Source organism: Dromiciops gliroides, chromosome 2, assembly GCF_019393635.1.
Source record: "Dromiciops gliroides isolate mDroGli1 chromosome 2, mDroGli1.pri, whole genome shotgun sequence".
NCBI lineage: Eukaryota > Metazoa > Chordata > Mammalia > Microbiotheria > Microbiotheriidae > Dromiciops > Dromiciops gliroides.
In genome coordinates this window covers 175,198,226-175,219,678 of record NC_057862.1, presented here as the reverse complement: position 1 = coordinate 175,219,678, position 21,453 = coordinate 175,198,226, and the positions used below count along the sequence as shown (strand labels likewise).

The 21,453-nt window shown below is 44.7% G+C and overlaps 3 protein-coding genes across 3 annotated transcripts; 1 reads left to right on the top strand and 2 right to left on the bottom strand.

Annotated features, from left to right (window-relative positions):
* Positions 1–30: 30 nt before the first annotated feature.
* NEDD8 (NEDD8 ubiquitin like modifier) lies at positions 31–8,790 on the bottom strand. Its single transcript, XM_043981386.1, has 4 exons — positions 8,623–8,790; positions 822–869; positions 594–676; positions 31–405 (listed from the first exon to the last, which is right to left on the bottom strand). Exons 1-4 carry the CDS (start codon positions 8,638–8,640, stop codon positions 309–311), a joined length of 246 nt encoding a protein of 81 aa, XP_043837321.1. The 5' UTR covers positions 8,641–8,790; the 3' UTR covers positions 31–308.
* Positions 8,791–9,022: 232 nt separating this feature from the next.
* On the top strand, positions 9,023–16,718 carry GMPR2 (guanosine monophosphate reductase 2). Its single transcript, XM_043981381.1, is given in 12 exon segments — positions 9,023–9,167; positions 9,556–9,669; positions 9,972–9,989; positions 9,991–10,029; positions 10,031–10,093; positions 12,612–12,695; positions 13,276–13,449; positions 14,534–14,615; positions 14,728–14,834; positions 15,069–15,111; positions 15,870–16,029; positions 16,252–16,718. Coding segments are annotated over 11 exon segments (1,047 nt in total). The 5' UTR covers positions 9,023–9,167; positions 9,556–9,582; the 3' UTR covers positions 16,442–16,718.
* Positions 16,719–17,771: 1,053 nt separating this feature from the next.
* Positions 17,772–20,632, bottom strand: TINF2 (TERF1 interacting nuclear factor 2). Its single transcript, XM_043981387.1, is given in 10 exon segments — positions 17,772–18,017; positions 18,154–18,245; positions 18,380–18,447; positions 18,558–19,032; positions 19,213–19,303; positions 19,418–19,525; positions 19,605–19,706; positions 19,866–19,936; positions 19,939–19,975; positions 20,128–20,632. Coding segments are annotated over 10 exon segments (1,401 nt in total). The 5' UTR covers positions 20,329–20,632; the 3' UTR covers positions 17,772–17,861.
* Between the last annotated feature and the right edge of the window lie 821 nt (positions 20,633–21,453).

Sequence of the window (21,453 nt, the reverse complement as noted above, 5' to 3'; positions counted from 1 at the left end):
CAGTTACATTTGAGCACAGTTGAGGAAACATTCCAGGAGGCTGGGAAACATCTTTATTAACAACCAGGACACATCCATGAGGGAAGGGGCAGCCGAGACCACAAACTAAAAACCAACAGCTAGCATAGGGCCCCGCAGGTCCAGAGGGCTGGACTCTGGGGTCCTCACAGACCTCCCAGCAACAGACAGAAACACCTGGGTATCTGTCCTGGGGAGGAAGTGGTGGTTCTGTTGTCCCAGGAAGTGGAAGGGCATATGGCGCATCATTATGAGTGATGGGGTGAGGGGATAAAGGAGAGGGAGGTCCATCACCGCCCAAGGCCACCTCCCCCACGAAGAGCCAACACCAAATGAAGGACTGAGCCCCCTTGGATCTTATAATCAGCAGCTGTCTTCTCGTCGTTCCTGGAAAAAGAGGAAAAAAAGACCAGGTGGCTCAGTTTCATCCTTCTTAGAAATATCCTATAGTTCTTCCTCAAGAAAGAATGAAGTAGCCCCTGCCTCCCTGCCGCCCCCCAATTAATTTCCTGATCTGTGCCATTGATCCCTTATCTGTAGGACTGACATGACTTTTACTCCCATTCTAAACTCACATCTGTTTGCCACTGTAGATGAGTCGCTGCTGCTGTGGAGGAATTCCTTCTTTCTCTTCCACCCGCTCTTTGATCCGTTCGACCTTCAAGAGGACGAAATAGAAAAGGCTGCTCAGGGAAATGGAGAGGAGTTATAGGGGAAACACTTAGGTGCATGTACAGAGCACACAGGAAGGGGGAAAGGGACATGAAGAGATCACAGTAACTGAGCAGAAGGGAATATACTACCTTGTCTGTGGGTTCAATGTCGATCTCAATTTCCTTTCCTGTCAGCGTCTGAAACAGACAAGAGCTTTGTTAGTTCCCATAGCCCGGTACACCTATACATAATTACTCTACTGTTCTGTCTCAGCACCTAGGGATCTACTACCATTATCAGCTAGATGCACCTTATCAACGAATTTGGACTGGAAAACCAAACCTCTTGGTTCCCCTCACATCTTTAATTATGTTAGTGGTCATTAAATGTTTTGGAACCTGATCTACTTTGGACTATCTATTCTAGTCACCCCACTATTTGTCATTTTTTAGAACAAAATTCCTCACCAAAATCAAAGAGAACACTGGTTCTGCTTTTGACAAGATATCAATGTCCTAAGATAATTAATTAATGCCAGAAAAACAAAGAAGAGATGTTGCTTTAAAAGAGCTTGGTATATGGGGCAGCTAGGTGGCGAAGTGGATAGAGCACCAGCCCTGGATTCAGGAGTACCTGAGTTCAAATCCGGCCTCAGACACTTAACACTTACTAGCTGTGTGACCTTGGGCAAGTCACTTAACCCCAATTGCCTCACTAAAAAAAAAAAAGAGCTTGGTGTACACCTACTAGCTGTGTGACCCTGGGCAAATCATTGCCTCACCAAAAAAAAAAGAGCTTGGTGTACTGACAACTATAAGGATCCTCTCAGACTACCAGGGAGCACTTTTGATTCTACTTCAAAAACCATTAATCATTCTCTTCTTCAAAATCTTTCTTTGACTTCTATCAATTTCATAAATTTTTTGGTTTTTGTTTTTGTTTTTGGTGGGGCAATGAGGGTTAAGTGCCTTGCCCAGGGTCACATAACTAGTAAGAATTTCATAAATTTTAAAATCCAGACTCTGAGTATCAAGGCCCTCAGCTAACTCCATTATATGCCAGTGTCCCATACCCAACACAAGCCCAGAACTGTACCTTCCTCTCTAATTTAAAATAAAATTAATAGCTACCATTTATATAGCACAAAGGTTTGCAAAACATTTTACAAATATTATTTAATTTTATCCTCATAAACTTGGGGAGTAGGTGCTATTATTATCCTCATTTTACACACAAGGAAATTGAGGCAGTCAGAAGTTAAATAACTTGTACAGGTCACACACCTATTAATGTCTCAACCCGATTTGAATTCAAGTCTTCCTAAATCCAGGCTCTATCTATTGTGCTACTTTTGTACAACTGTCCAAATCAGTACAACTTTGTACAACTGTCTGCACATAAGCCAGACTTGGCCTCTACTCTGTCAGAGGTTTTTCTAGGCTAACCAAACATTAAGTATCAATTCAACCTCCCTTGTAACCAGTATTCCCCCTTGCCCTCCTGCACTAAAAAGTATGTTTGTGTATTTATACATTTAATTCTATTCTCACTCATCATGGATACATACTACATCTTTGGACCACAACTTTATCATCTTTATCCTCTACTGTGTCCTGAGATCAGTTTCCAATGATCTCCCTTTATTTCCCAGCATGTCCAATCCATTCCTTTTACGAAGATATACTCTCAGAGTGGGCAAAGGATAAATGGACAAATGTTGTTACTTATTGGTTCAGCTAAATAACTTTATTTTTATTTCTTTTCTACTCATATATTTGTATTTACTGTACATTTGTGGGTCTAATCCCTCAGTTAGAATGTAAGCACTGAAAGAAACAAAAATAATATTCAAACTATGCTTTGTTTATTTCTGTCTAACCTGCCTAACTAATCTGCACTTACTCACACATAAGCCAGGAAGATAATGGATATGAAGTCCTCAGATTTATATCATAGAATGTGAGATAGATGGTTAGAGACGAGGAAGACTCTCTTGACCATGGGTACATCACAGGGTCACTGATCTAGAATTGGAAGAGACCTTAGATTCCATCTAACACAACTCTGAAGGCAAAGAATTTGATTTTTGTCTGTATACCCCATGCCTAATATAGAGAAAGTCCTTAATAATTGATTTATATACAGATGAGGAAACTGACATCCAGAGAAGAGACTTACCCAAGGTCACACAGGAGTTTAAGTACTGAATAGACTTTTAGGGGCAACTACTGTGCTACCTCTTTTTCACTTGAGAGCTGAGAGGAGCAAGAGTGCAAGAAATCTCACTTCTTTCCCTAGGTCCCTGGGGGAGTCTAGTTCCATTTCCTCGATGCCGAATTACTGCCTGGTGCCAAGGTATAGAGAAGAGCACATGTTGTAGGGAGCCCTTTCTTCCAAACTTTCTGTCAATGCCCTCATTGTTCTCCTTCCCTTTTCCTTCCCCTAGATGCTGACCCCCATCTCCACTCTCATGGGAAGGAGCCCAGAGTCCCTGCTCTATTCCAGCGTCATACTCAGCCAACTGAAGGGAAGACACTGTTTGAATAAGCAGGGAGTTACCAGCTACAATCCTTCAGTAATGTGAAACCCCAATGGGCCTTCCCATGTCCCCTGCCATTATATGCTCTAGACACTTGGGTACTACTATCTGACCTGCTGATGCCCTCTAAGGATCTCTGGGCTTTCCTATCTGCCTGACTGTACCTTGAGGCCCAATGGGCCTTTCTATCTGCTCCACAGCTGAATTAACCTGAATATATTAATTAAGCTGAATTAACCAATATAATGCCTCCCCCATCAGAATGTATGCTTCTGAAGAGCAAGAACTAATTTTTCTATCTGTATCCCCCAAAATAATTTATTAAAAACACAGTAAATCAGGAAACTAGCAATGAAATGCTTAGTAAGTGCTTTGTTCCTTTATTCCTCTGGAAAACTTTCGTTATCTGAAGTCAGGGGAACAGAACAGACTGTCATTCCCCAACCAGAGCATTCATATCTGTACACTGTGACATCTTAGGGCAGAGGACACATTATGCCTCTCACCCTGGGACCTAGGTACTACTAGAGGAGATGAGCCCAGGGTCCCAGAGCCTTCTCCCCTGGGGGAGGTGCCCATGAACTTGGAATGCTGTAGAAGCTGTCAAACATAGATGCCATCTTCCTGGCAGGCAGCTGTACTTCCTTCTTGCCTTGAACAAGACACCCAACCTCCCACATTGGGACCCTCATTCTTAACTAGTAAATTCCCTGATCTATCTGGGTGCTCCCAGGTCCCTCCTACTGCCTTCCAGCCAACTTCCTTCCCCTGCCACCCAGCTTTCTGATGCCTTCTCTGAAGAGCAATCAAGTCAACATGTCAATCAGCTGTCCCATAACTTGTCATCCCTGGGATTTCCCTGATCACTCCACTGGATAGATTATCTTCCCCAATTAGAATGCTAAACTCCTTGAAGTCAGAGAATATCATACTTTTGGTATCTCTTAATGCACAGCCTGATATCTGGCACATAAATAAGTCCTTAATAAATGCCTTTTAATTCATTCATCATCAATTTTTGCCCGGTGTGTGAATTCAATCCCATTCGGCTAGTATCTGCTGAGTTATTGCTTAGCTCTGTGGGAGACAGAGCATAAGGCATGGTCCCCGTCCTCACTGGAGAGAGGGGATATGGGAACATGAAACTACCAGACACAAAACCAAGATGGAAGAAATAAAAAGGTATGCACTCAAGTGCTATAAATTATTATAATAATTACTAATAGTTATATGAAGCTTTAAGGTTTGCAAAGAATTATACATATATTATTGAATTTGATCCTCACAGCAACCCTCTGAGCTAAGTACTAGTCTTATCCCCATTTCACAGAGGAAGAAACTGAGACACCGAAGGTTAAAAACATGATTTGCCTAGGGTCACAGCTTAGAAATGTCTGATGCAGGATTCAAAATGGGGTTTTCCAGACTCCAATCTAAAAGTTAAAATCATAAACATTACAGATGGGGAGGGCAGAGAGGGATGATTGTGGGTTGGAGTTACTGGAGAACACTTTAAAGAACATGCTAGTTAAGTGACCCAAGTTGATTCCCACTGAGTGTTCTCTACCTTCTCAAAATTTTCTAGGGAATGATGTTAAGTCTTTCTTTTACCTCATTCATTCTTTAACTTCTATCATATTATTTGTTTACATATTTTATTCCTCTAATAGAATTTAAGTAAGTTCTGCGAGGGCAGGAATTGTTTTATTTTTGTGTCTATATTTTTGGCATCTGGCACAGTGCCTTCCTTGAACACAGAAGGTGCTTAATAAATAAATACTTATTGAATTAAATATAGGATTTTGATAAGTAAAAAAGGGAGAAGGGTGAAAAGCACAAGCTGAGACACAATGGCAAGAAAAAAGCATGGTGAGTGCAGAATGGCACACTCAGGAGGAGGAGGAGGATGCTTGATGAATTGGACAAGAGGAATCAAAACTAGTACTAGCTTGAAACATGGGTTTAAATGTGTTTTTCTTTTTTTTTTTGGGGGGGGGGAGGCAATTGGGGTTAAGTGACTTGCCCAGGGCCACACAGCTAGTAAGTGTTAAGTGTCTGAGGCCGGATTTGAACTCAGGTCCTCCTGAATCCAGGGCCGGTGCTTTATCCACTGCGCCACCTAGCTGCCCCTAAATGTGTTTTTCTAAGGTGAAGGACAGTGAGGAATCGTTTGTAGCCTCTTGGGAATACCTTTATTTTCCCCAATTACTTGCTTTTCTTCTTATTCTAGCTGCATTGATTTTTCCACTTCACTATACTTTAGGAAGATTAATTTGATTGTGTGTAGAAAAAGGGAGAAGAAATAAAGTTAGAAAGCCATTACAATAGTCCAGATGTAAGGTGGTAGAAGGTTAGACTAGAATGTGGCAGTGAGAATGGAGAGAAAGGGATAATTGCAGTAATGAGTTCAAAGGAAGATTCAACAGGACTTGCTGCCAAATTAGAAATACAGGATGACATGGGCAAGAGATAACTTCAACTATTTGAGTTTAGGAGAATGGGATTATTCATGAGGTGAAGGGAATTTGGAAAGACATTGGTTTAAGAAAATGAATTCAGTTTTTGGTATAGTTTGAAGAGACAAAAGGATACATAAATGGAAATGTCCAACAGGAGGATGGACACATGGGGACTAGAAGCTGGGAGAAAGTCAGAAACAATAGTTCCCAAATAGAGAAAGCTTCAGCTGATCCTACAAGAATAATCAGCGTATGAGAAAAAAGGAGCCAGTGAAGAAGGCAACAAGGGATCAATTAGTGAGGCAGGAAGAGAACTAAGATGGTAAATCATCCTAAGTGAAAAATATGGAAAGAATTTTAATAAGAGATAGTGCTCAACTTTACCAAATGTTGCAGAGGAGACATAAGGACCATTAGGATTTGGGGAGATGATCATTAATAATAGCAATTTTAGCAGAATGGTAAACATAGGAGCCAGATTTTCAGAGGGTTGAAAGAGAGGAAAATGAAACAAAAGCCTGTAAAAGATTACTCATTCAAGAAGTTTAGCACTGAAAGAAAGGAGATCAAAGGGGTAGTAAATTTAAATTATTTTATTTAACTCTGTATAGAAGACAAAGGAATAAGAAAAGGAGTTTATTGAGGGGTTAAGACTGAAGATGCTAAGCCAAAATCAGTAAGGGATGGAGACAAGTCAATCCATAGTCAGATATAGTTATGATCAAGTTCAGATTTAGAGAAGAAAAAAGATGTTTTTTCTTCTGAGACTGGAGAAAAAGATGAGAGGATAGATGGAAAGTTATATGTTGAGTTGAATATGACGGGTTGAGGGAGCTGATATTGGATAGCCTCAATCTACTTACTGAATTAGGTAGGTAGAATTTGGACATGAAAAAAAGGCTAGAACAGGTTATTGTGGGAATATGTGAGGAAGTCAATGAGAAGTAGTTATTGCTAAGCAAAGTTGAAGGTAGGATCAGAAATCTAGCATTGAGGAGAACTCTAGGGTCATCTAGTTTGACCCTGTTATTTTACAAACTAGGCAATTGAGGCCAAAAGAAATTAAGTGGCTTGCTCAAAGTCACACAGGTAACAAGAGACGGGGCTGGAATTTGAAGCAGGTTCACTTATTTCAGGTCTAGTAGTTTTTCTACTGTACCATGCCATCTAGTTGTACCCCATGAATGATAACTCTGCAACTTTGGAAAAGAAAGTTTGGCAGAAATTAAGTTTGATCTGCATCCTGAAACATAAATCACAATAATCTCCAATGAATATATGACAAAAATATAAAATTAGGGGAAAATGCAAGTGCTTTGCAAATTCATGGGTTAGAATTCTTTAAATAAGGCATGGGAGTGATCACAAAACATAAAATAAAACAGCGTTGATTACACAAAATTGGAAAAGACTTGTAGAAACAACCTCAACACACCTAGGATAAAAGGAGTAGGAGGTGACAGGAAAGCAATAAAACAGCTGCCCCAAGAGTGTAGTGTAGCCAGGAGGAAAGTTGTGGTGCTGATGGTGGGGAGAGGAGATAAACAAACAGATGAACGGACTAATGGATAGAAGAAGAGTGGCATCCATTATGTCTTAGCAAATGACCCTTTATAGTGCTTCTTACAATACAGTATTTCAGAAAAAGATGACCTATAAACATGGAAATGTCTACAAAATTAGGCAAGTCATTAATCAATGGTTTCCCCTTTCTTCCCCCTTCCCAAGTTTCTATCTCTTAGTTTTAGCCAAATTTATGGTATTGGTTAACCAGCTGCAGAGGAGAAAAGGAAGGTTACAAGACAGGGCAGAAAAGAAGCATCCAGAGGCAGCTGTCAATAATGTAGTAAAACACAATTCAGAAAAGAAAAGGGTTTTCTAGAAAAGATGAGCTGCTAGAAATAATGAGAAGGGAAAGTAACCTTATTATTTATACTCTGAGGTACAGGGGTAGTTTCAGAGGAAAGCTGGTGTTAGTCCCAAATATTGGGCACTAAGAAATGAAGCTAAACTGGGAGAACCTGGTTACCGTCCCACTCATAAAGTCAGGTGCTCTAGGAAAATACTCCCAATGTTGTCTCTTGGAGAGGATGCCACTAATGAGGTCAGTATGACTTTCAAAGATCTGGAGTCAGAAGATATAGGTTCAAATCCCAGTTGCATCCTGCCTGTGCTTGAGCATACTCTCAAATATTTCTGGGCCTAAGTTACCTCATGTATAAAATGAGGGGATTGAACTAAATAACGTATAAAGTCCCTTCCATCCCTAAGTCCAATGACCCTTAACAAATAAGCCAGGGCCAACTGCTCCAGAGCTGAAGTCATGGGTGGACTCCACTCAAGAACCAGTTAAAGGAAGGGGCTGGAAGTAAGGAAAAAAGATAAAACGGAAAGAGTCTGTTTGGTGGTCGAAGGACAAGGTTAAAGAGACAGGGTGGCACGGTGGAAAGAACACTGAATTTGGAGTCAAAGGGCCAGAACTCAAACTCTGCCTGATGCTGGAGACGTATATGACCATGGGCGAATTAATCCTTCTGGGCCTCAGTTTATTCTTCTGTAAAATGAGGCCGTACCAGACGGCCTCTTTAAGTCTCAACTCTAAATTTAGGAACCGATATTTCAGATTTGCGCATGGGATGAAGGGGAAGCCCTCCAGACACCCAGACACACACGAACCCAGCCGGGGAGTAATATCGGCGGAAAGGAGGAGGCTGGAGGCTTAGAGACGCGGCCCTGGCGCCCCTGGCCCAGCGCGGAGCTCAGGGTCAGGCCTCTCGAAGCCCCCAAGCCAGGCTCTGCCCCAGTTTCCCATCACCGCTCGCGCCCAGCCCCGGGGTTGTCAGTGTTTTACAGCCCTGGGGGAAAAGCTTCGCTCTTTGTTGCTTTGCCTCTTTGGGTTAGAGCAGTCAAGTCCCGTCCCACTGCTTCCCAGAAAGACTTAGAAGTTCCCACCTTCACTTTGATCAGCATCTTCCCCCGGTAGCCAAGCCTCTTGTGGATGAATCGCTGCTGCTCCTGCTGCCGCCGCTGCCACCGTTCTCCAGCACTTCGCCCGCAGGTGACTTCCGCTTCCGGGTTACCGTTTGGACTCTAGACCTCTGGTGTCCTCCGATCTGATTTCTTAGTATCAAATATTTAGGAATTCCGTCCCTCCGTCTTAGCGACTAGGTGAACAAAAAGGAGTTATGTTGGACCCGTTGCCTTCGAGGATCTGGAAGTCTCCACAGCTCGAATTCTTCCGGCCTACGAACGATGAACTACATTTCCCTTCATGCACTGCGGCAGCACCGCCAGGCCTGCCTCAGATCTGGGGGTTGTAGTTTTTTCCACCCTAGTCTTAACGTCTACCCGACTTGGTGGACTCTGTTTCCCAGAAGTCTACGCGAGACTCCCCTTTAGGGCCTCAGTTTCTAAGGCTGTAGTCCTCGCTAGCTGAAACTGAAGGGGGATGCGCGTGGCCTGTTGCTAAGCCAGTGGAACTTGAGTCAACCGCTAAGGTGGGTGCCACACCCGGAAGTAGGGACCTCTATTCCGGAAGTTATCCCCCTCCTGTCATATGTTTCTCACCTCTAAATTTTCCTGCCGCGGTTTGAGGGTTGTAGAGGGAAGAGGAGGGATAGATAATGTGGGAGAGGGCGCTACGTCGGCATCAGCCATACTTTCCCTAACCCTCCCTCCGTAAATACTTTAGTATGCAGGTCCCTGAAGTAACAAACGGTCAGGGGTTATAGGAGGGCGCAGCCTATGGAGTGACTTTTCGGGGACTTTGATAAAAGCTATAATGTCACCGCCCAAGCAAAGCCGTGGAACTGTGAGAGTGAGTGTTCTGGCTCATTGCACTAGGCCACTCACACATTCAATTGCCTCCCTTCTTCTGACCTTCAGGTCCCTGTGTACACCCACGACCCCACCATGCCTCACATAGACAATGACGTGAAGCTCGACTTCAAGGATGTCCTGCTGAGGCCCAAGCGAAGCACCCTTAAGTCCCGCAGTGAGGTGAGGCTGGGGTTACTCCACTCTTTATTATTCTCTATTCTGCCTTAGAAAAGCAGTTTAGCCCAGTGGGAAGTGTTGGTCGTGGAATTGAAAAAAGCAAGGTTCAAATGAAAGTCTCCTTACCTCTGCTCAAGTGTGTGTGTGTGTGTGTGTGTGTGTGTGTGTGTGTGTGTGTATCTATCTATGTACAAATTAGAGATTATATACCATGTACCTACCAGGGTTTAAAGTTACACATTTTAAGCACTTATTATTTTAAAGCTGTTATTGCCTCTCTTCTTCCCCCTCTCCTCCCTGTCTAGGTGGATCTCACACGATCCTTTTGAATTCCGGAATTCAAAGCAGATGTACACAGGGATCCCCCATCATTGCTGCTAACATGGATACTGTTGGCACCTTTGAAATGGCCAAGGTGCTTTGTAAGGTAGGGTGCCAATTACTCCCTTCCTTAGATGATATCCAATGACTCCAGCTGTCTGCAGAATTTCCCTCTCCAAAGTCAGCTTTATACCATGGGCAGTCAGCCCTGTTTTTGGACAAGAGTAGACAGAGATGCACATTTGACATCTTTAAAGAGTTTTTAATTTATTTTAGTTTAAAACCAAACTTACTTATAACTCTTAACTCTCCCACAAAATGTGCACTTTTCCTTTTCTCCCACCTCCACATACAAAGACATGCCACAATTGGAATTGCCTGTAATGTCACTTCACAATAACACTGTGAATAACATTATGACCAAACCCACCTGCAATAGTCACAAAACACTTCTTATACTATGTTTCTTCAGTCCTCACTTATAGGGCTGCTCTCATGGAACTACTAACTACCCTTTATTTTCACTAAAACAATTAGTAACATTATGTATACCTCTGTGAATAAAGCACATCTCTACCCGTGACCATTCCCAGGCATACCTTCTCTCTTCTTGCATGTCATAATTAAGGCAGAGCCATAACTCAGACACTAAGTACAGTGAGATCATGAACAACTTCTTAACTAAATTAGTATTAAGCCTTGGGCAGTGGGACCAGTGTTCATTTTTGTGCTACATCCAATATGGCATGTTTTTTATGCACAGAGTATCTTACTGAACGTCCTATTGAAGATGTTGCTGCTGACAATTTTACAAACCAAATATAACCCAGGAAGATAGATGAGTGATCTTTTTCCACCCTGGGCCTAAACTAAATTCCATTGGTTAGTAGTGGCTGTATCCATAAATGGATATCTGTTGGCATGCCTCTTTTTATTGTTGTAATCCTCTATGGCCTGACTACTGTAACTTCTTGGAAAAAAACTTGGCTTTGCTGTGTTTGTTAAGATTTTATGCTCGCTATGGCCTCAAGGAGAGGGGCCTAAGTAAAGAGTCAGGAATATGTGGGTTTAAGTCCCATCCCTGACATATGGTAGCACTGTGACCCTGGGCAAGTCACTACTTTCCTACCCCCAACTAAGTTGCAGAGCAGGTAGCAGGTACCTGCCTTTCTGCATTGGCAGAGGGAGTTTCTTGCCTCTGGTGTCTAAGCTCCAGCTTGCCATCAGTTAATGTGTGGAACTTGTGCTGTTGTCCATTTTCCATAGCCCCTTCTCTAGTGTGCCTTCTCTAACACAGCTGTTTGTGATGATCGTGACTCCAGTGCTAATGAAGTGGCTGCATTGTCAGACCCTGTCACACTGTATGATGTCTAGGATGGCTTGTAGATGATTCAGAGGACTGCTAAAGAAACCAGACAAGACAATGTGCTACAAGTCTCACAGCTCTAACCTAACAAAGATGTGTTTAGCAGCTGTACTGTAAATAAACCTCTTTGTGTTTAGTCTGATGTAGTGTTCTGTCAACATTCTTTAAGAGAAGGTTCATTTCCTGAACCCTGGTTTCTTCATCTTTCAGCATACTGTTTGGGATTTTGTTGCTGAAGAAATTAAAATACCACTGCCAGTTTTTTGCTCATATCTCCACTTAAGGTCTTTAAAGGGTTTTTGTTGGTGCAGACTAGTACATGACTTGTTCAAACATGATGCTTAAAATTGTGCTAACTTTGCCAGCTGCCTTTTCTTGCATATCTATATGCGTGACTTGTAACAGTCATGGGCCACAACTACTGAAGCCTTTTTTCAAGAATCTGGGATATTTTCAGGTTTGAACTAAGGAAGAAGGGATTTGCTTGAAGGCTCATTGTTGTGTCCTTGAACATGAATGTACAACACATTTAACAAAATATCTCCTTGGACAGTTTACCAGGAAACAAACAAACAAATCTGCCCATCTTCATTTCAATAGAGGAAAATCGATGCCCTACTAGCTCTAGTACCGTTGACCATGTTGTCAGATAGCACCTTAAGGGTATATAGCAACTTCTTGGATAGCAAGTTACTGAAATACTGCCATTCACTAGACCACAAACACTATAGGGACATGTGTTCATTTACACTGTTGGCCTTATAAAATAGCAAGGCACCTCTAGACTCTCATAGCAAGTACCTTACCTCAACCATTCTAGTTGATGCCTGCAAATTCAAGAGCCCGCATCTTCCTGTCACTCTCTGTGGCCCTGTGTCAGGATAAGCTCACATGGTACTCCTGGAGCCCGCAGTCTCCACAGGAGGAAGGATAGTCTCTTGGTCCTGCCTGTATATCCGCTGCCTGTCACACTGCACCAACTGCTCTTTACCATATTAACTCCCTATCAGGATTGAAGCAGGATCAGAGGAGATGCCAGCAGATGGGATCCTAAACAGGCAGATAGGAAGTTACAAAAAACAATTACTTATGGTGTGAGGTCTGTGGCATAGGTTTGGATTGTTAACTACAACTTCAAGCTCAGCTACTGACTTAATCAGTTACTTCTCCACTCCAACCTAAATAGGAATTATTGCATAAGGACTTAAGGAAAACTTTATAAGGAGGTTAACTTCATTCTGTCTTTGCTTCTCCTCAGTTCTCTCTGTTCACGGCCATCCACAAACACTACAGCCTTGAGCAGTGGAAGGAATTTGCTAGCCAAAATCCTGACTGTCTAGAGGTAATGTGGGACCCTATTCTGTTCCACCCACACACACACACCCCAGCCATATAATCTTTTTTTTTTTTTTGCTGGGCAATGGGGGTTAAGTGACTTGCCCAGGGTCACACAGCTAGTAAGTCAAGTGTCTGAGGCTGGATTTGAACTCAGGTACTCCTGAATCCAAGGCCGGTGCTTTATCCACTGCACCACCTAGCGGCCCCCCAGCCATATAATCTTATCTTCAGGGATCCAACCCCATATCCTCCAACTCTGACTGCTTTCCCCTAGCTTTATCTCTGACCCTTTCTCCTGGTCAATTATTTACAATATGGTTCTTATCCATCAGATCAGAGATTTAACCTTTTCTTGGGTCTGTCCTTTGATAATCTGGTGACAGCTATGGACACTCTTCTCAGAGTAAAATTTGTTGTTTATAATTATAAATGAAGGAAATGCTATGTTGTTCAGAGGTTAGTGAAAATAAAAAGATGTAATTTTTCCCACAAGGTCACAACCCCCCCACACCCACACCCACACCCAAACCCCCTCTTGTGGGGAGAACCCCTACTTTAGATATTGATGGCTGTTTCTTCTTCAGCATCTGGCTGCCAGCTCAGGAACGGGCCCTTCGGACTTTGAGCAACTAGAACAAATCCTTGAAGCAATTCCCCAGGTGAAATACATCTGCTTGGATGTGGCCAATGGCTACTCAGAACATTTTGTTCAATTCCTGAAGGATGTTAGAAAACGCTTCCCCCAGCACACTATCATGGTACGTCCTTGCTTTGATCCACATCTTGGCATATTCCTGGCTTGCCTTCACCTCATCCTGTCCACGCCTCTCACAGAACTATAGGATTTAGAACTGGGGAGACCACAAAGATCACCTAGTCAGCCCCCTCCATTTCATAAATAAGAAAACTCAGGCACATAAGAGCTAAATCCCTTTCTACAGCTCCCCTTGCAGTAGAGAATTTCTGTCTCCCAGCTTTATCCCATCTCATCTTTTACTAGTAGGACTTTAACTCTGTGTTCTGGTGCTCCATATACATACAAGGTGTCCCAGAGAAGGCCAAGGCTGCCTTCTGATTGTGGAGCCACCCTGTATTTCCTGGTTGATGGAGCATGCCTGACACTCGGCCTTTGAGAAGCTCCTGGCCTTTGTAAACCAAATGCTTGATAAAGTACTTTGCAAACCATTCTGGAATCCTTTGCATCTGTGATACATGATACAGTCTGCTCACTGAGGCTCACATATGTCATGGACATGTAAAAGGAGGCACATGGGACATGTGATAGTTGATTCTTGCACAAGTGGTTAATTTCCTTTTTACAGACAGTATTTTAGGGTAGAGTTGTGCCCACTGGGAGGTAGCCACACGCTCAAATCCAAGAGCTGGCTCTAAAGGGGGAATCCAACTTCTTGGACCAGTCCATCTTCCTCTTTATTGAATCGTGTCTTGCCACATCTTCCTGCTGATCCTAGTAATGAGGCCAGCAGGCAAGCAGTTCACTAAGATGAATTCTAAGCTTTAACCCTAGTGCAACAGTGCCACACTGATTACCAAAACTAGTTAATGCATGAGAGTCAGAACTTGCTTAAGACAACTAAAATCGGTATCAATATGGCAATATAAATAGAGAGGACACTGTGAAATGCCTGCCTGGCAAAGGAAACAAATGTATCCTTAGGGTCCTTTAGTTGCTAGAACCACCACAACATTGCCCTAAGCACAATCAAGGATACGTTTTAGCTCTTCTCTAGAACATCCACTTCACCATACCAAACACAGTTCACCTTTCCAAACCCCAAGTTTTGTTCTACCATACCACTTTTCTTGCTCTCTGCCCCACAGGCTGGGAATGTGGTGACAGGGGAGATGGTGGAGGAGCTGATCCTGTCTGGGGCTGACATTATCAAAGTAGGAATTGGACCAGGTAAGTTCTGGCCTCACACTGGCAATACAAAAAGTAACCCTGGCCAACCCATCTTCCTGTGCTTTTAGGCACCCATGAGACATCTGAGTCTTGTCCCTGTCCCTGTCTATAGGTTCTGTGTGCACCACACGAAAGAAGACAGGGGTGGGCTACCCACAGCTTAGTGCTGTGATGGAGTGTGCTGATGCTGCCCATGGCCTCAAAGGCCACATCATTTCTGTAAGTCATAGGGGAGGGAAGGGGGAAGGAAAAGCCAAAACACACATATATTTTCTTCAAGCTGGGAATAAATGTCAAAGAGCTTGGGGAAGAGTGAGCCAAGACTCTTCATCTCCTCCCCAAGTTAACCATCGTATGGAAATTTAATAGCTATATGGAAAAAGAGCCCCAGGGAAAGATTAGGGCCTAGACTATCCTGAGCTACCATCTTCTCACTAGAGCTTTTCCTCACAGGATGGAGGCTGCAGTTGTCCTGGAGATGTGGCTAAGGCTTTTGGTAAGTAGTTGGGCTTGGGTAGTAGAATGAATACTGCTAGGAGTCAAGTGATACAGCATTTCTGAGGCTCCAGGCCAGGCCAAGAGAGGCCTTGGAAAGCAGTTCAATTAAGTGTATTTCATTTAGATCCTGCTGAATCTTCTTTAAGCCTGTGGTAAGAACCAAGGCTCTCCCACCCTTGCTAAGGCCTCTGTAATTAGCAGTGCTAAGCTGGGGATGTACTGAGAGAGTAAAGAGAGCACTTGATTTGCAGCAAAGATTTAGGTTCCTACTGAAGCGCTACTACTTACTACAGTGTGACCTTGGGAAGGTTGGTCAGCTTCTCTAGGTCTGTTTGCTCTTCTGTAAGAGGAAGGAATTGGACCAGATTACCTTCAAGGTTCCTTCCAGTCTAAAGTCCTATGACTCAATAAATCTCCAACAGCCCTAAAGTGAGGAAGCAGTTAACTGGAAACTGAGAAGAAAAATGTCCAGAGGGTGGAAGCAACAGCAAGAGGGGGAGTTGGGGCTTCTAAGTCAGACTGGAAGCCATTGTGTCACTTGCAAACCCAGGGAGTAAGCATAGGGGTAATAATCAAGGGGCTATAGCAGAGGAGTCTTTCTCAGCCTTTAGGGATTCTGGCTCCTGTCAGGGAAAGGGTCCCCCCATTATATTCAGGTCTGAGTGAAATTTGGGTATTCAGTCGGAATCCCTTCTGTAGGGAGTATTTGCCTGAACTAGACTGAGCCCTTTTTTGTCTTTTCCCCCATGCTGACAGGAGCAGGTGCTGACTTTGTGATGCTGGGTGGCATGCTAGCTGGTCACACTGAGTCAGGTGGTGAACTAATTGAGAGGAATGGCAAGAAATACAAGCTCTTCTATGGCATGAGCTCTGAGGTAGCCATGAAGAAGTATGCTGGAGGTGTTGCTGAGTACAGGTATGACAGCAAATAAGGCATCTGGATGAATTCAAGAACAGGCACTAGGATACAACTGAGAGGGACAGGAAAATCAGTTTTAAGGATCAGTGCCTAACAGGAATAGATGGTGCATGTATGGGGGGAAACTGAGGAAGGGAAACTGGGAGTCTAAAGCTGAGTGATTAGCAAGGAAGAGTGCTGGGATCAGAGGAGTAGTTATAACAAACTCTTCTGTTCTAGAGCCTCAGAAGGAAAAACAGTAGAGGTGCCCTTCAAAGGTGAGGTAGAACATACCATCCGGGACATCCTGGGAGGGATCCGTTCCACATGCACTTACGTTGGGGCAGCCAAGCTAAAGGAGCTCAGCCGACGTACTACTTTCATCCGGGTCACCCAGCAGGTGAACCCCATCTTCAGCGATGACAGCTAGGAGCCTGAGCAACACTGCTTGGCACTGGCACCCGCATCCAAAGCAAGGGTGGCATGGAGAACCCTAGTGCATTCCAACCACCATGGATTATCTCAATCAGTGATTTTGTTGTTGCTGTTGTTTTTTGCTCCCCTGAAGGCCCTATAAGGCCTTCGTGTGTCACTGTTCACACAAAAAAGCTTAGGCCAGTGGGCCTGACACTTACTGGGGAGGAGGCAGGGAGGGAGAAGAGGGTTATCAAATAAACATCGAGCCTGGAGTTAGGTTATAAACACCCTATGCTGCGATTTTCTGTCTGTAAAGCAAGGTGAAAAGAGAACTCAGAGTCTGCAATAACTCACTCACATAATAGCACTTTGAAGTATCTATCTGAAAGAACTCATCCATTTGAATCTCATCGTTTATTTACCAGATTGCATTAAAGTCTGGCCCTAGGCTGGAGAAACAGTATGTGCAAACCAAAACTACCCTTAAGGAAGAGATCATATGTCTCTAGAGAATTTCTAGGGCTCTGGGCCCCTTTTGAAAGGCAAAGGCTCACCCAGAGTCAAATGTGTACAAATGTACTGCTAAGGACAGGGAAAGCTGGATTGCTCCAGGACATTGGAACATTTGCTCAATGAACTGGCTTTACATATTTTCAGCATGGTCAGGAACCTGATAGAGTGAACAAGTGCACCTGATTTGGAGTTACAGGAGGAAGTTTCAAGACCCAGAGTTTCAAGCTGACTGCTCTTTCCTGCTATGACTTTGGGCAAATCATTTAACCTTCCTGAGCTTCAGTTTTCCTCATCTGTAAACCAGGGGAGTTAGAATAAGATTATCTTTTAGGTGGTATCTATATCTTGAGTCTCTTGTCCCAGGCATTCCACAGCACCTGGCTCCATTTTATACTTATTTGTGATGACAGTGACACAGCCACCAGCATTACATTTGATTATCCAGGGTGGCATGAGGATTTATAAAAGTACATATCTGGTACTTTGATCTGCAAATGAGAGTCACATGTACAGTGGGACCAAGATTCAGTTAACACCTCTGAGGTTGCCTCTTCTAGGCTTTTCAACTATTTTGGACCAAGAGCTGGTCATATCAATTCCTAAGGAAAGGCAAGAATCATGGGATTCTTTCTAGTCCTGGACCAGCTGAAAGGAACTTGAGTTTATTTGGGACACTATAGAGACCATATAGCACCCTTAGCCTGCCTTACCTCATAGCCAAGACAACATTTCGGAAGATTCAAAATTTAATCACTGGCTGTTACAAAAAACAAAACAAGAAAGGCATGATAATGTGTTAAGGTAAGCCCAATCCTGTGTCCCAAAATAAAGGGACCTGGCCCCCAGGACTAGCCAAGTCTGCTTAGTCCATTTTTCAATTCTCTACCAACTACAGAGGGCGAGACTCCACCATAGCCACATCAAAGAGACCTAAGCCACTGGGTCTTAATGGGGTCAGTCTGGCCACAGGAAGGGGTCTGGGCAAGTACAGAACTTTGCTCAACAGGGGAGAGGTATTCGCAGAAGGTGGGGATCAGGGTGCCAAACTTCGTCTTCTGATAGCTTTCAAGAAACTTCTGCAGAGAGGGGATTATGGAGGTCCGGTCATCCTCAGTCATTTACTAAGCACCACACAGATACTATCAGCATGCTATCACTCTCTGGCTTGATCTGTCCCCCTCCCTCCCAAGCTCCCTGCCCCTTCCCACTCACCTTCCCTCCCCTCTGGCCACTCCCTTCATCATCAGAGTCCAGAACCAAGTCCCCTATGGTAACCACAGGACTGCACAGAGATGGGGAACACACTGTAGGAGGGAAACCAAAATCAAACCTGTTCCTTACTGAAGTAAAGAAAGAGGCCTCTGGCATCCCCAGAGATTGCTCTCAGGAAGGAGGCATTCCCTTTCCCAACCCCCAACTCAAAGCAGGGTACACCTACCTGGCTCCCTGGCCCCAACAGCAGGTAATGGCAGCCTCAAGGGCTCCAGGGAGTAATCCAGGCAGTTCCTGGGTTGAAGGGGTATAAAGGAAAAAAGACACGGTGAGATGGAGGAGTAGTGGGCAAGGGAGAGAGAGGGGAAATCTGGTGTGGGAAGGGACAATGCTTCTTGACTCACTCCTTTTGCTCTGAGGAGGGCTCATCAGAAGTCCAGTTCTCCTGCTCCTGAGCCCTACTTCGGAGGGAACGAGCTGAATTTCTGTGCTTCCCATGAGGCATTAACCTTGTGCTCATGGTGCCTGCTGGATCTGCCATGGGCTGCCCATGTTCTTTATTGTTCCCATGCATAATTACATCCTGGACTGGTAGGCACATACTTCGGAATGGGAAGAGCATGACAGTGGGCCGGTCCTTATGACCTCCCCTGGCAGATGCACGATATCCCTGGATTTGCCGTCGGCCTAAAGGGGCCAGGTTGAAGTCCCGACCTGTGAGGGCCTCTGGGGGTTTCCTCAAATCCTGCCCCTGGGGAAAGGGAGTGCTGGGTTTGGTTGTGGGAACAGGATCCTGGAATACTTGTTCCAGCGGGGGAGAAGATAGAGGACTCTGCTCTTGGGGTTCTGCCCCCCTCACTGAAGTTAAAAGAGGGGACTCTGAAAGAGAAAAGGAGGATTCTTATGCAAGGCAGTACATAAAAAACCATTTGTTTTCTGTACACTTTGAGCCAACCCCTTATCTGGGCCATCTCAATCCATTAATAGGAATGGACTTTTCCCAAAGGTCCCACTACAAACACAATCTTGCTGAATTATTGCCCCAGCTGGCATCAGTACCTTGAAGTTGCCACCCCATGTCCATGCAATACTGAGTCAAGGGAAGGGGAACCAAGGTTTCAGACTGCATCCCTCTTAATACTTCCTTAAGCTGTAAGGAAAGAGTAGGCATAGGAGTATTAAAATAACATTGTAAAGTCCAAGAACTCTACACTTTCTGTTCTCCCTTCGCCAATTTCCCCTCTCTTCCTCCAAAACAAAATACCTCTTGCAACTGTAGCACAGGGAGTGTCTTCTCCAACTGGCATAGGTATTCAAATAATAACTTCTCCAGGGCAATTAAGAAGGGTTCCCCATATTCTTGTTCTAGATCCTAAGAGAAGGAACAAGTCAGACAAAGGCTGAAGAGTGGAATTTGCCCAGTTAACTTCCTACAAATCCCATCTCCTTACCTGTAGCTGAATAGCAAAGTCTTCAGGATCCTCTGCTAGCTGTTTCACTCGTTGGCAAAAGGCCTCACGTGCCTCCACAATCTTCATATCCCGCATAGTCTGCTGGGTTTGGGGAATGAGAGATCAACCAAATTAAAGGCACCAGAGCAGGGGATTTGGGATGATGGTTAGGGGACAATCCGTTTAGGATCAGTGGCTTGAGCTAGTAGGACAAAAAGAACTACAGTGTCCGGCGACTAAGAACTAGGCCGGAGGATTCACTTACCGATCTTCGGAGCCACACTCAGGTGGGCCAGACTCTGGGAAATGATGGTTTAGGGTATCCAGGACAGGGACCAGGGCTGGCCCTCCAAGATCATCTCCACGACCACCTCGAGGGATACACTATCCTGTGCCAAGATCCCCAAAACTCCACTTTTACCTCTCCATCCCACAGGCACCTCCTCCTTCCTGGCCTAGACCCGCGGCCCTCAGTGCTCTCATCCCAATGTCCAGGCTGCCCCCAGGTTCCCTTCCCAAGTACCTTGGCCCGCAGCCCCAAGCAGAGCCGCGCGTGGTGCCGGGAGCGGACCAGACCCGGCGCAGCGGCCTTCAGGGCTCCCAGCAGCTCCAGCACTCGGGGGTAGTGCGCCGAAAGGCGCCTCCGCACCACCCACCAGGCAAGCGGCCCGCCAGCCAATCGCAGCGAGGCAGCAGCACCGCCGGCTTCCGAGGAAGCGGACATCCCCCGCTCGCCCGGCCCGGGAGCCTCTTCCCTTAGGCAAAGGGGCCGAGGACCTGGCCATCGAGAGGCGGGGCTCCTGTGAACTCCCAGCCCCTTACCCCTCCAAGGATGAGGAGCTTCCCGGAGCCTAGCCGTGGGGGCTGGCGGGGCTGGGGAGAAGGACGTCTAAGTCCGGCCTCTATGTGTGCCCAGTTTCTTCCAGGGGATCTGCTCCAGACTGTGGGCGAGACCCCGACAGGGATGGAGACTAGGATCAGAACAAGGGGAGGAGCCCAAGCGCCATAATAACTCCCAACGACCTGCCACCCAGGTACGAGCGACGACTGAAACTTCTACTGGCCAATTTCAGCACGTCACTTCCGATTCTAGCCCCAGTTCCGCCTTGATGGCGTAAAGACGTCGAGAAAAAAAAAAACAAACCAATTGGCTGCAAGAGAGTATGGAGACGTTAGGAGGACTACTAGCGGCACCCAATGGCAGATGAGGGACCCAATCCTACTGTTGTACGAATTCTGTTGTACGAAATCCAAGTCATTGAAAGAACTTTTATGTGCATGCGCACAGAGTCGTGGATCTTCCCTTCTATTTAGTACTAGTACCCTGGTGCTCCTGTTGTGGTTGGTAGTGCGTCCCCTGGGTGACGAATGACTCCTTCAAACCAGGGTATCTTTATATTTTTTTTGTCATAGACACTTTTAGCAAGCTAGGGAAGCCTATAAACTCTTTCTGAAAATAATGTTTTTGAGATAATGGAAGAAAATTCTAAATTTCAGTTAGAGGCTAGTGAAAATAGACTTTTTTTCCCCCATTCAAGTTCACAGATACCCTTCTCTCCCCCCCCCCACCCCCCACCCCTCCACGCTGACATTATTTCAGGTTAACAACCCCTGATTTAGGTGGGTGTATTCATAGAATGCCAGAGCTGAAGAGAGGGACCTTAAAGATGTTTTATTCTGGTATTGAGGTAGCCTAGTATTTTAAAAGTTTATAGCTGCAGAGTCTGAGCCCTGGCAAAGTTCTACAAAACCAGAAAGGTGAGATTATGGGTTGTGTTTTAGCCTAGCTAAATTCAGAGAGATTTCATGGGCAGATGAATTTTTGTCGGGGTGTGGAGGAGTGAGGGGA

Bases quoted from the DNA above. Each gene is read 5' to 3' on its own strand.
- NEDD8 (XM_043981386.1), bottom strand. The intron at 677-821 runs GTAGTATATTCC...GTCCTCTTGAAG, and splicing joins ACATTGAACCCACAGACAAG to GTCGAACGGATCAAAGAGCG. The intron at 406-593 runs GTGAGTTTAGAA...CTCTTTTTCCAG, and splicing joins ATCTACAGTGGCAAACAGAT to GAACGACGAGAAGACAGCTG.